General features: G+C 45.6%; 1 protein-coding gene across 1 annotated transcript in view; it reads left to right on the top strand.

The window, feature by feature from the left end:
• AP2M1 (adaptor related protein complex 2 subunit mu 1) overlaps positions 1-14724 on the top strand; it is a 329969-nt gene that overhangs the window by 277648 nt on the left and 37597 nt on the right. Inside the window, exon 8 of the mRNA XM_069618827.1 lies at positions 11406-11541. Coding sequence (XP_069474928.1) covers positions 11406-11541 — 136 coding nt within the window. The remainder of the gene's footprint in view (positions 1-11405; positions 11542-14724) is intronic.

Here is a 14724-nt window from a genome sequence, read left to right as displayed (position 1 = left end):
CCCCCGATAGCTGACCCAGCTCCCGGATGGGACCTTAACGTGGTACTTACCAGACTCATGGGCTCACCATTTGAACCCATGCACAAAGCATCTCTTAAAGACCTCACTCTTAAGACTGCTTTTCTAATAGCTATCACCTCCATCAGGAGAGTAAGTGAACTACAGGCTCTTTCTGTTCTAGACCCCTTTGTTACAGTTCACAGAGATAAGGTGGTTCTACGCACTCACCCAAGGTTTGCTCCGAAATTCATCTCAAAATTCCACGTAAACCAGTCTATAGAACTACCAGCGTTCTTTCAAAATCCTTCCAACTTGGGAGAAAGGACTCTGCACACACTAGATGTCCGCAGAGCGGTCATGTTCTACATGGAAAGAACCAGACCACTGAGGAAGACTAATCAGTTCTTCGTCTCGGTGGCAGCAGGAAGAGAAGGGGATGCAGTTTCAAAGTCCACTATTTCTAGATGGATTGTTCAATGCATCACTCTCTGCTATACACTTGCTAAGAGAGAACTGCCCTTTAGGCCAAGAGCACATTCTACTCGAGGCACGGGGGCGTCCATAGCATTCATTGCAAATGTTCCCCTTGAGTCCATCTGCAAAGCGGCAACCTGGAGTTCTGTACACACCTTTACAAAACACTACTGTCTAGATGCCCACTCTAGATCTGATTCCCAGGTGGGACAAGCAGTATTAAGACATCTTTTCTCTACTGTTCCTTCTCACAACCCACCTCCAACTCCGGGTACTGCTCGCTAGTCTATGCACAGCATGTGATTCTAAGCAGATTAACAAGCATCAGAAGACAATGCATTACTTACCGTAAAAGCATTTCTGATGGTTGTATCTGCTTAGATTCACATGCGCCCACCCTTCCTCCCTGCTCGGATGGAAGGAACATAGACATCCTTTTCTATATCTCTCTTTTCTGTACTCACTCACGTCTAGAAGGCTCCCTCAGGGCAGAAAAATACAAACAGAGGGACCTCGACGCGTGAGGGATTATGGGTACAACGCACGTCACTATAGGGATAGTGTTACAGACACGCCTTGTCGATGTCCCCTTTTCGACTACGAAAAACAAAATGCAATACTCCGCAGTGACCACTGGATGTCGGACCTATGCACAGCATGTGAATCTAAGCAGATACAACCATCAGAAATGCTTTTACGGTAAGTAATGCATTGTCATATATATCTATATATATATATATCTTTGAGTGTTTTTGTTTGGTCTATGTATGTATGTACTGGTTTCCTCGTACTACTCTACAGCTCACATTACTCCATACCAAGATAAGCCTGGCTGCTCGGCCTCTTTACCGACTTGTATAGTACAGGCCTATATTGGGTCCCTAATACCAAGAGATCTTATGAAGTCCCACACCAGTTGGACTTTAGAAAAACGTACCTTATACTGGTGGGGGGCAGTGGGATTGGTGTAGAGTGGATTACATGGTCTATTGGTTATACTTGTGTCCTAGAAAAAAAATATCCACAAGGCTAGATGCACTACAGAAAATAACCTCTAACATATGGAAATGGATAATTTTAAAAAAACTGACCCTTGCCTCACTTGCAGTAGACCAACTGACGGAATTGTGTAAACCAAGTGGCCTGGATTGTAAGGGAAGAAAACCTGAGTTAATTCAAAGGTTGTTAAATCACCAATACTCTGGAGGTAGGCCTGTAACCCCTACTCCCACCATTGATATGGAAGAGAACTCTGAGGATGAAAGTTTAGAGCTTAGTTCTAGTCTACCTAATGGTTTTGAAGGTGGAGAGGGTCCTGGGTGGGAGGGGGGGTCGAAATGAGGTAACTGAGGAACATCCTTCCCTTGTTCCTCAGTTACCTCTTAACCATGACCCTGCTATGTCACAATATACGCCCAGATTCTTTCTCTTGAAAAAATTGAACTTGAATTTTGGAAACTCACTATTCAGTCTGAGGACAAAGAGAGCAGGCACAGGGAAAAGGAAATGCATCGTGAATATTTGGTGCCTAGACACTTCTGTGAAGGCGCGTTATAAATACCAAATCATATCATGGTCCGAAGAAACCTCACCAGCCAAGAGAGGTGGTGAGTGTGTATGATCCAAAGCTTGATGTGTTGGATTCTTTGGGTACATTTGAGTTTAATTGTAGTTTAAGATATTAATGCAAATGATTTAGCTACATGGATTACGTCTAGACTCCCCCCAGACTGGCTGTGATGCTGTCATGGAGTTCACTGCTGAAGACAGGAAATAGACAAACGGGCTCTTATAGCCAGGTTTGGGAAGACTCCTTCCCAATACCAAAGAAGGTTCAGAGACCATACGAAAAAAGATGGGACTCGTTGGGCTACCTGGGGGTGTGAATACCTGAAGATCTTAGATGGCTGGGTAAAAGGTTATAAGGTGAGCTCTTGAAGGAATTAGGAATTTGTTTTTTATTTGAAATTAGTTTTGATGCATGCACCCTCGAGCCAAGACAGCACCTTGCTGACTCAAGAGATTGATCCCAAGAGACTAGCACACACCCTCAACTTGTGAATGGCCCTGTTGGCTACCCACAAGGACTCTGTGGCAACTCATAAAAAGGAGGAAGGGGGAAAAGCACAAGGGAGAACATAAAGAAAATTATAATCCTCCACCATCCAAAGAGGGCAACAAACGCCATAAGGGTACATTCCAAAGGAAACAGTACCGCTCTAATGAAACCCCTGGAGCCAAACCAGAGGGAGGTTATCAGAAACCCAATTCCGGAAAAGCTTTGGTAAAAGCAATGTTTTTTGCATCTGTTGGCCATGTGAAAGGGATCCCAGGTGCAAGGGGTCCTTAATGGGCCAAACTGTCTCCTTAGCCTTCATCCCTGAGGAAGAAGCTCCAGTGACAGGTGCACACTTTCACTTACTAGCTGATGAACCCATTGGAGTTCAAGCTAGTGTTTTAGTGTCCTCTGGTCTGTGGGAGCAGTCACATATTAATGTTTATAATACAATTCCTGACAAGACTAAAGAGTATTACAGTGTACTTGTAGATGGACTGGAGACTCCTGCCATTGGAGACACTGGGTGCAGCATTACAATGGTGGTTGAATATTTTTTCAATCCTCGAGATGTAGCTAAGGTCCCACTAAGCTTGCTGGGGGCCCTATCCAAATGGTCCCCATATTGCCAGGCCTCATTCAGTGTGATAAAATGACTGGAAGAATCCCTGTTAGTGTGCAGTCTGAAGTAACTGGGAGAGTCCTGTAGGGTAATGATTTGAAACTTTAGGAGTGGTCTCCAGTACCCCCATGAGCTGACAAGATTTGCCACAGAGGCAACCTTGAGAGAGACTCAGTTTGAGACCAATGAGCAATCCAGTATCTCAACCCCATAGGCAGGTCAACCTTCCACTTCGCAAGAAAGAAGAGACCAAGGAGAAACCCAGTAAATTCCCAGGTCACCCCATTGACCCCACCTCCAGCTGAGGCTGAGCTGGTGGTTGAAGAGACTCCTGATGAACCAGCTACTGGTGAAACGGAACTGGAGGAGATCCTTCCCTGCTTGGAAGATCTGTATCCTAGAGACCATCCTGAGCTGCAGCCTTTGCTTGCAGGAGGTGGACCCTCTAGGGCAGATTTCAGCAGAGGACAAAGAGTGTCCCTCTCTAGAAGGTCTGTGTCAGCAGACTGCTTCCCAGCGGGAAGTGCAAGAGCCAGGGAAGCATAGAGACTAATGGGAGGATGGACTTCTCTACAGTGAGCCTACAGCCTCTACTCCAGGGGACATCTGGGGACTGGTAGTACCCCGGGACATAAAACCAAGGTTTCAACAACTAGCACATGAGATCCCTCTGGCTGGTCACTTGAGTGCCAAGAAGGCCAAAGAGAGACTCTCATTGTACTTTTACTTGCCCAAGATGGGTGCAGATGTTGATTAACATTGTAGAAGCTGCCATACTTGCCAACTTTCTGGTGAAAGTGGTACCAAGAATGTGGCACCTATTATTGCCCCGCCCAGTGGTGGGAGTTCCTTTTTAGAGGGTGGATATTTACATTGTTGGTCCTCTAGACCCTCCAACCTCCTCAGGCAACCAATGTATATTGATTGTAGTAGACCATGCTACCAGATATCCTGAGGCCAAACCTATGAATGTTACTGCTCAGGCAGGGGCTAAGGCCGTACTTGGTATTTTTACCAGGGTTGGTTTTTCTAAGGAATTAATCTGACAGGAGGTCAAATGTTATGTGCCACTACATGCAGACTATGTGGAACAACTGTGGAGTTACTTAAAAGTTTTCAACTGCCTAACAGCCTCAAACAAATGGGTTGGCATAGAGGTTTAACCATACAATGGAGATCATGGGATATGTGCCTTAGAAGAACCCCTTAGAAGAAAGTTGAAATTCTATTGCCATGCCTTCTATTTGCTTATAGAGGGGTACCTCAAGCTGGAGTGGGTTTCAGCCCATTTGAGTGCCTCTACGGTCATCCTGTCAGAGGCCCGTTGGCTATGATCAAAGAAGCATTTGAGAGTGTTCCACCCTTAAAGCCAGTTGGTGTAACTGACTATGTACTAGGCCTCAAGAAGAGGAAGGTGCAGCTGATGACTGAAGCTTCTGAGAACTTGAAGGTTGGGCAAGCATTGGCATGACCAGAAAGCTCAGATGGTGTATTTTATTCCAGACCAGCTAGTTCTTGTTCTCGGAAGACAGTCTCGCAGGACAAATTGAAAGCATATATTTCTAGACCAGAACTCTGAGCTTTGCTTCTAGCCTCTAACCAGGTGGAGCAGGAGATTGAACCTCTCCCCAAACTCCTCTGGGGGATCCCTCAGATGAAACTATAGAAGGAGTAGAACTCATTTCTGATCTGACACTGCAGCAACAAGAGTGGTGCAAAGCCCTGTTAACTCAGTTTGCCCTTCTGTTTTCTCTGACAGAATGCTTGACCCCTTCGGACCAACATGATATCCTTACTGTTGACAGTGCCTCTGTTAATAGCAGTGGCTCCAGAATGTCTGATCATGTAAGGACTCCTATAAAGCAAGATGTCAACAACATGCTTGACCTTTGAGTTATTGAACTCCCTGCAAGTCCATGGGCTAGTCCTGTTGTACTGGTGCCAAAGGCGGGTACTAAAGAGTTAAGGTTCTGTGTGTGCTATAGTGCTCTGAATGTGGTCACCAAGACAAATGCCGTTCTTTAGCTAGGGCAGATGAGCTGGTGGACAAACTTGGAGCTGCTAGGTTTCTCAGCACATTTGACCTAACCTCATGCTATTGGCAAATATCTCTGACCGACCATGCCAAGCAGAAAACTGCATTCTCTACTCCTTGAGGCTTGTACCAGTTCAAGGTCATGCCCTTTGGACTAAAGAGCGCGCCTGCCACATTCCTAAGGATGGTGAATAATGTTCTGAATTGGTTAGAGGACTTCTGCATAGCATAATTGGATGACATTGCAGTGTCCAGCCCCACTTGGGAATAACCTCTTCATCACCTTGGATATGTGTTGCAGGCCATTGAACAGGACCATCTGATCATAAAGGTTAGCAAATGTCGGATTGGTCAGAGTAAAGGTGGGCTACCTTGGATAGGATTTAGGAGGAGGTGGATTAAGCCTTTGCCTAGTGAAGTACAAGCTGTACAGGACTAGGCCACCCCTACGATTCAAGCCGAAATGAGAGCCTTCCTATGTCTCACAGGGTACTAGCTTAACTTTATAGCGATTTATGGGACCATAGGTTCGCCACTAAATGTCAGCTCTTCACCCAAATTGCCAAAGAAAGTGAGATGCAATGAAGAGCATGCCAAGGCATTCAAAGGGCTGGAAAAATGCCATCTGCAAAGCTCCAGTATTAAGAGTTCCTGATTACACCCACACCTTGTTAGGCAAGATTGTATGCAGTACCCATTGTGTGCACTACAACAACCCTGGCCTCCTGGCAATCAGGACCCAACCTTTGGTACAAGTCTGAACTACACAGGTTGGTAGTGTGGTAGAGCAGCCAGGCTTATCGGAAGAGGGGTCAATGTGAGCAGTAATGTTGTGACACTAGTTTCACAGTAGCAGTTTTCCAAATAAACACTTACACTCAAGGTTTCTTGATAAAACAATTATTAATTGTCAGTCAGTTGTAAAAGCCTTCTTCAGAAGGGAGCAATATATGTAACAATTCAAATGCACTTCAAACCACACTCTTAGTTTCTCTAAATTAGTTGATACCCATTGGGGATGGCACACACACTTTCTAGGCCCTCAGGTGACTTAAATAGCTAGGACACTGTGGACATTGATTTATCACTAGTACATTTGGAGCAATACTGAGTTTAGTAGAAAAGATAGGGGAATAAAACAAAGGATAACAAATAATTCACAAACAGGTAAGTACTTTTAAAAACCTTCCAGAGCAGAGTAAATGAACCCTTTCCTAGGGGAAAGGCCAAAGCACAAAGTCAAAGGTAAAGAGTGTCTCAGGGAACCAGGACAGAAGACGTTAATTGCACAATGTCAAGGCGAGCTGAATATCTTCTATGCAGGTAGGTCAAACATCTTGCACAATGTTTTTAGACATGTTTGTAGAACAATAGAACACTTGAAGGGCCACAAGCTGGGAGGCTTGTGAGGGGCAAAGCTTTAGCAACTCTGCAAGGTAACCAAGACAGGTCTCAACTGAGAGCAAGTAAGGCTACACAACAAGAGGTATGTTCTTAGACTTTTCAGCACCTCTGGTTAGAAGAAATTTTTCCAGCTGGCTTCTGTTCTTGTACAGCTCTGCAGATCCTGTTGTTCCTGAGCCTCAGTTGTGGGGACAAGAGGGAGGTGGTCTGGACTCTTGTGGTGGCAATTTGGAGGTTGTCGGCAGCTACAGGCTCTTAGTTTGCGATTTCAGCACTCTGTAAACTGCACCGTCATGTATCTCGGATACCAGTTGGGCTTCCTTCACTCCTTGGGTCCTGCACTCTGTTGGGACTGGAGCTCTGGTCATCCTGCTACTGGAGGGTCTTTGGGAGACTCCTGGGGCATCTGGACGGATTTCAGACGTTGCAATCAACTTCGGATTTCTCGACCAATGGCACTCTGTTCCTGCAGCAGTGAAGAAGTACAGCCAGTTGGGAAAGATGGTACAGTGGAGTTTGTCTCTGGGTTAGCTGGTCCCACTAACCCAAGGGTAGAAGTCGTTCTGTCCGGATCTTCTCTGTCGAGGTGAAAAAGGTGTTCAGCACAGCAGCAGGGCTTCACTGGGCAATTCAAAGGTCTAGGAGGTTGCAGCAAGCTCCGTTCTGTTTCTTTGTCGGGTGTTTCTCCCAGTGGTAGACTCTGCCTGCAGTCCCAAAACCCTCTCCTTTTTAAGCAGGTTTCTTCCATTCATGCAGAGCCTTGGCAGACAGTCACACAGCAGGGTGGCTGTCCTGAAAGGTCAGCATGCCAGCCAATCGAGGCCAGCTGCATTTAGGCATTCCTAGAGACAAAGGACAGGGGAGCTTCGGGACCCTCAATCACATCCTGTCCTTCCAGACACACTGGAGCCAGAAGCGGGCTTCATGGCTGAAGCCCGCCAAAGGCAAAACAAAAGGCTCAAACCTGGCTCAACGCAGAGTAAAGCCCAAGAAAGACCTCTCAAACAGAAAATGGCGACAAGAAAGTAGATGGGGTGTGGAAAGAGCATTTCGACAAAATGGTTACCCTTGGGTGGTGTACAGCAGCTGAGTGTTCAGCCAGCGGTTGAAAAGCACAACAGTAGGAAAAATTAAGCAACTGCCACCAGCCATTTAACTTAGTGAGGGTAACATAATAATTTGACATGAGAGTAGGAGAAGGGGCTACTAGGTAACCCCGCAGCACTCCACATAAGGCGGTTTGTGCTGGACCTACAAAGAGAAAAGTTAAGTGAAGTCAATTTCACTCTGCTATTCATGGCAACCGTAGTTCACATAAGAGGTATTTGAACCTTATGAGAAATCTAACAGATTTCTGTGTGACGCTGCACTGAAGGTGCTATGTGTCACCATAAAAAAGCAGATCCCTATGGAGTTTGTAAGACTCAAAACAGTGAAAACACAAAATCCAAATCGGGTAAAAACACAGAGTGAGAAAAAGATCTCACTCACTCTAGGGTTAAAATTAAAAAGTCTTAAGTTCAGCCAAATAGCTCGGGGGAGGGGGGGGGGGATGGTCCATCAGGTTTAATGGAATTAGTACAGAAATTAGACTTCTCCCTAACAAGGACTCGAGCCCTGAATATTTCACCCAAGGGTGAATTTATATATCTGTTATAGTGTTGGTGTGACCATATTTGATCAAAGGTTTTTACTTGCTTAGTTTGTATTTATGGCTTAATAAATAATAATTGTGTACTTGCCTGTCGAACTGAAATGATTGGTTTTGCTCTGTGTGTGAACTCATGGCTCTAGACAACTCACAACTCTCCCGAGACTAAGCTTTGCCGCCGTTCTACTAGCTTACCTTTATTGGCTTTGGTTAGTCCTCAGTGTTTCCCTGTTCAACGTAATAGTGACTTCTCAAAATTACCCCCGCCATTCATCCCCCCCGGTTGATTTTGGAAAGCCCTCTTATCAATGTTATCAATCACTTGTGCCTTTCTCAAAGAAAGGGATGGGGTGTTCGTCCCGCTGTCTTGTTGGTGCCAAAGTAGGATGTGGGAAGACCTGCATCCCATCCTTTGAGGTGCTTGAATGTGTGCTTGCTCAAGATGTCACTGTTCTGCTCATGCAGTCTCTGAACTTTCCGGACTGGCTATTGTCCCGCGACCATCAGAACGCCTACTGCCATGTGCCAATCCATCACAGATTACAGGAAGTACCTGAGCTTTGTGGGTTGGCTGTTGTCACTGACACGTTGCTAATTGGCTTACCTGAATGATTGATCTTATGGTGAGCAGAATGTGCTCCCCCACGGACATGAGGAACACACCAACCTCCTGGAGCTGCGAGCCACAAGGCTGGCTCTCATTGTTTTGCTTACTTTGTGGGGCAAGTGTATCCAAATTCTAATGGACCTCACAGTTGTCATGCATTGCTTAAATGAAGTGGTGTGGGAAACGCTGCCTCTGCAGCGAAGCAACTTAACTGTTCTGGGCTCTGGAGAAAGAAGTCTCCCTGTCGACTGCTTATGTGGCCAGTACAGGAGACCATGCAGCATGATTATGAACCCACTAAGCTAACTTTCCTTACATGCAATTAACGCTGAAAGGCCCTTGGTTTGTTGGCGAAGCGGTGCACTGGCAAACAAATTGAACTTGTATCTGACATGTCTTACCTATCCCAAGTTCTATGCCTGTTCCTACACATGAATTGGGAGATTTATGAAGAGGATGTTGCCTTTGAAATATGGAAGGTTTTTGGCAGTGCAATATTTAGTTGAGTGGGGGAAAGTCATGAAAAGCGCAAGATTAAGGGTAGGATGGCTCACTCTACCACAACAATCCAGTCTCTGTCCACCAGTGTGCATCACACAACCTCTGGAGAATGGAGAGAAGCGTCCAGACTCTGTACTGTAGCTTTCGGCAGGAACTGTAAACGCATGTTGGTTCTCTGCCATTACATACCTCTGAACAATCTAGGTGCTGTCAAAAACATTGCGATTGTAAAGCAGGGCTGCAACATTTTGATACATAAAGAAATGTGGGTATTTGCTACAAAATATGCATTAGCTTTGTTGTGAATAGTTGATTGTCCAATGAAAGTGTATGGCTGCTCTGCTGCGAAAATAATGTACTGCGTTCTTATATATAATAGAACTGTTAACGTACTGATATGGTCTATCCCACACAAAAAGCACACAGCACTTGTAGTGCATGATTGTTAACGCTCACATTTAATGCATTTCAGCTAGACCTACTAGGAAAGATTGCCATTGTTCCATTAGAAGTATAAAGGCCCATCACAAATGCTGCAGATGGTCACACTGCCGAATTACGTGCATTATACTTTAACTGGTGTGGGAGGGCAGTTAAAATAAAGATCACACCAGTTGCCCAGCCATTCTTTGTTTTCTCTGCTGCATATTACGCTTTTCCTAATCACACATGCCAAACAGATCTGCTTGCTTGAACGGTTCTCATAAAACTTTAACACATCGAAAACCACAGGCCATTAAATGCTGCTAATAGGCTTCTGGAACAAAGGGAAAACACAGTATGAAATGCACTGCTAATCTGAGCTTGCATCCATTTTGCACATTGTAAAGCTGGACAAAGGATTGTGCTGCAGCAGAGCTGCCTCCATGAAAGCCAATGAAACTAACCAGGGAAACCAAAACACCAATGCAACCAATATTCCCCAACATAGCCAAAAGCATGTGCACAGCACATTTGTGATGCATCACACTTCCAAAGAAGTGCTAAACAGAATATTCTCTTTAATTGACTGGGCAGTAGAACAATTTTACCAACATCTATGTAGAATTATCAACAGTGTTAAAAAAAAAAAAAATAGAGCATGATTCCTCCCATTAGCTGTCCGCATTGGACACCAGGATTTATGGGCAGCTGCTGTGAATAATCTGCGCAAATAATACACATGGAAAAATAGAGTAGTCTTCACCAGATTTAGGTGCTTTGAAAGGCCTTAGATGCACCTTATCTGTAGGACTGGTTGTCAGTAAAGGTTCTTCTCTCCCACCCCCAGGTTCTGCGATGCATTGTATTTCTAAGATGAATCTGAGGGAGGAAGGAATCATTAGAATGATTTGCTTACCTTTGGCAAAGTTCTTTTTGATAGATTACTCCTTCCTTCCCACGGTTTCCTGCTCCCAACCTATTCCTCCTTGTGGATGGCTTATAACCTCTTACAGTTCTAAACTTCACAAGAGTTGGGTGCAGGGAACAATGGGTGGCGGAGGTTGTGGGGTGCAGCTGGCTCTTTAGATATATCAAGGGTGGTACATAGCGTCATGGGCATAGACCAGACCATGCTGAGCTGCATTATGCAAATCCTCAGCACCATTTAGTCTCCGACAACCATTTCAGATGCAATTTTGACACCTGGAGGATATTTATAAGATGACTCTGTAGGAGGAAGGTCTAAGCAATCCGAATATCGCCGAAGGGTAAGTAGTGTGGTTTCACTGCATTCTTTTCCACACCAGCTCATATTTGTGTGATTCTTGTAAGATGTTGCAATTGGGACTCTTACATGTGAAAACCTTTTTTGAAATGTCCACGCCATCATAAGAAGCAATTATAAGATTTTCCATAATCATTAGGTGCATCATCCTCTGCTACCTGTGAGGCTTCTTAAGGTGTAAGACAATTTTGAAGTTGCATTCAAGAAAACTGAAGGGTCCAGAAACAAGTATGTTACCAGAATCTGTCACTGCTGTTACCATTTGTATGGTGTCTGCACTAAAAGTTTCTATATGCTGTGTAGTACTTTGCTTTTATTGAAGTTCTCACCTGTTCTACTTTCTTCAGGTACCGAACTACAAAGGACATTATACTGCCATTCCGAGTCATCCCATTGGTACGCGAGGTGGGTCGTACAAAGCTGGAAGTGAAGGTGGTGATCAAATCCAACTTTAAACCCTCTTTGCTTGCTCAGAAAATAGAGGTAAGAGCAGTAAGACTGGTTTGAGGAAAGCGTTGCGGATTTGGCCTTGCTTTGTATTAGGGATTGATCTCAACTGAGCACCCCTCCATATAAATTAGGAACTTGAAAGCCAGACTGCTTTTGAGGTGAGCAAGGACCTTTTTTAGCCTCACTCACTGGTTCAACTCTCGTGTCTAAGGGGCACTGTGATAAATCCTTATGACTGCCTGTTAGGAAAGATATCCCTTGCGTGCAATGTTCCCTCCATGTGTGAACCCCCCCAAAATATTTTGCTTTTGTTTGGCTTACCTAACCTGACTTTTTCCAGTGGAGCACGGCCTTCAGCTGCACTTCTGAGCTTTCGCTAATTTGTTATGGGGAAACTGACACGTCCTTCAGGCTGTTTCCCTTAGTCTTCCACTATGTTGCCATTTCTTGGTAACTTTTTATCTATGTGCCAAGTACCTTACAGTACCGCGCATAGGGGTCCTTTGGACCATACCTAGTTTACCGTGTTTGGCCCAAGACTGTGGCCAGTGCCAAAAATAGCCGTGCCACAAAGTCTTTTGTTCTGTCCTTAGGCCATTTTGTGCCTTTGCCTTCCCCCATGTCTAGAGACCCGGGCATTCCTTAAATAGGCGTGCAGCCTCCTGCAAAAAAACACATCTTTTTCTGGCTCCTGCATGTCTCGTGTTCTAGTGCCCGGGAAGAGGGCTGGGATTGTCTGGTCCCAATCCACACTGACCCGCTGTTGTCCTGTCGGACCCCTGCTTCATCAAACCAAGAATGCCTACAAGGGCGCGTCGCCCCTTTGGAGTAGTGGCAACAGCTGCTCTCGGCTTCTCCTACTTACCCTTGCAAAGAGCCTTTTTTCGGAAGTGTTCCTGGGCCATCCAGTGAACTGTCCAGCTCTAACCCAGGGTATCGCACAGGAATGCCGCCGTCCCAAGTTGAGACTTTGGGAATCGCTAGCTTGTGGTCCTGGGCCCTCTCCCGCCAAAACTCATCCTAGCTCCTCTGCGTCACGATTTATGAGAGTGCGCCACGCTGCAACCATTTGCGGTTCTTGCATTGCCCCGCTGTGGTGGCAATCGCTGAAAGTGCCTGCAGTTCTTGCCTACCGTGTCCTGAGACGTGCTGCACTGTCTCCATCCTTCTCCTTTCTTCGAGAGCTGAGTAAAGGCTACTGTCCTAACATGGACGATCGTCCCGTCCCGCATCCGCTGAGATCCGAAACGTACTGAAACTGCAGACCTGTGAGTGAAGTGGGCTAGACTGCCAAAGTTTGGACCGGACTGTCGAGTGTCGATGAGTAGCTTATTGGCGGCCCCCTGGCACATCCATCCCTTTCTACACACGAGAATCCCTTAAAAGATCCTCAGCTTGACTGGCCTGCACTCCTCAGCTATTCCTGAACTCCGAAAGTCACTCTCCGCAAGGGTAGGCCCTCTTCTAGGAATAGGAACTTATTCATTGCGAGAAGCCCCTTCCTGAGCAGCTACAGCCCCCCGAAGAGAACCTGCATTTTGTCTTATGCATGACCGCTCGTTAACGCTCATCTGTACTTTGAGCGCTAGGCTCCTCACTTCATGGGGCTGGACTCCGTAAGTTGGCGATTGTTGATGGAATGCCTAAACTTGTAAATGTGCCGAACTAACCCCTCTCTGTTACAGGTTGGGGTTATTTTCTTCCCATTATCTGCCTTGGACTAATCGCATTATTGCATATACGTTACACAGTTAATATGCGTGTGTAGTAATTGTTTCCTTGATAACTGTGGTGTAATCATGTTTTTGTTATAATGGCCTATAATAAATGTATTATTGATGTACATCTGCCTAAGGGTAATCTGTGTAGTTTTACTATGTGTGCTCATTGCATGCTTTTGATCACTCTCTGCCCTCCTGAGACTTAGTCTTGACTCCCTGCCAAGCGTCCTTAGATTGGTCTGGTTTGTCCAGAAGTTTCCCCTGTTCCACTAAACTAGGGTGGCCTCCTAAACTTCTCAATTTGTTAAGATGGATTTCTAAACTCTGACCTGGTACTCGCAGGCTGTTAATTCAGCCTCGGTAATGCCCACCATTTCTTGCTTTCTTGTAGTTTGAGTTCTTCCCCTATCATTCTAGGTGGGAACGACCTGAGTGGGAATTTAGTCTTCGGCAGGAATCCTTTGCATTCCCCGCCAAGGCTCTAGAGTGTCTGAGAAGGTAGGAAGCGAGGGAGGAGTCAAAAACTGCAGCACTTTTTCTTTCACCTCATGTTAGGGGGAATTTGCAGAAATGTGCCCTTTCCCTCTAGCTTGGAGACCCACAGCAGCTTTGCTGGATTTTCAGGACTTGATTTTTTTTTTTTTACACCTGGAGAGAGTGAGACCCTTTTTCACCACTCTCATATTTTAATGGGATTTCTTTTGTGCTGACAAACTCCATAGGCATAAACTTTTACAGTGTGTCACACAGCACCTTTAGTGCAGTGACACAGGGAAGTCGCTTAGATTTCCCCAGGTTTAAATATCTTCTCTGGGATAAACTACTGTTTCCCAGAGCAGTAAAGTGAAATTGACTTTACTTAACCTTTGTAACTTTCTAGACCCAGCACACCCTATTTTACAATAGAGTGCTGGAGGGGTTACCAAGTATCCCCTTTGTCTAGCTTCTCGGGTAACCTGTTTGTTACCCTTTCCTCACTGAATGACTGGTAGCAGCGGTTTCGTTTTTACTACCATGGTGTGCATTTATAGCGGGCTGCGTTCGAAGCTGCAGTAAAGCACACAAGGGTGCCATTTTTGTCAATATTGTCCAGGCCTTCTTTTTTCACCATTTCTTTGTGGAAAAGTCCTTCTTGAGATTTACTCTGTGCGCCAAACCAGGTTTGGTCCCTTGGTTAATTTTGCCTTTGGCGGGATTCACAAGTGAAGCCTGCCTCTGGCTCCTGGTTGTCTGGGGTAGGCAGTAAGTGAGGGATGTGCCCGAAGCGCCCTGTGCTTTGTCTCCTAGGAGACCCAAATGCACTCTGGTGTGATTGGCTGGCTGACTGTCCGACAGCCACCATGCTGGGTGAGTGACAGCTAGGCTGGAATGAAAGGGAGAGAAATGTTTAAAAGGCGAGTCTCTAGGACTGGAAGGCAGTCGACCACTGGAACAAAAGAACCGAAGACTAGCTGGAAGAGGACAGCTGCTGCAACCACTGGACCATTGGTTCGCC

Source organism: Ambystoma mexicanum, chromosome 10, assembly GCF_040938575.1.
Source record: "Ambystoma mexicanum isolate Mex_15411 chromosome 10, UKY_AmexF1_1, whole genome shotgun sequence".
NCBI classification, from domain to species: domain Eukaryota; kingdom Metazoa; phylum Chordata; class Amphibia; order Caudata; family Ambystomatidae; genus Ambystoma; species Ambystoma mexicanum.
This window is presented reverse-complemented; position numbering and strand designations above follow the sequence as displayed.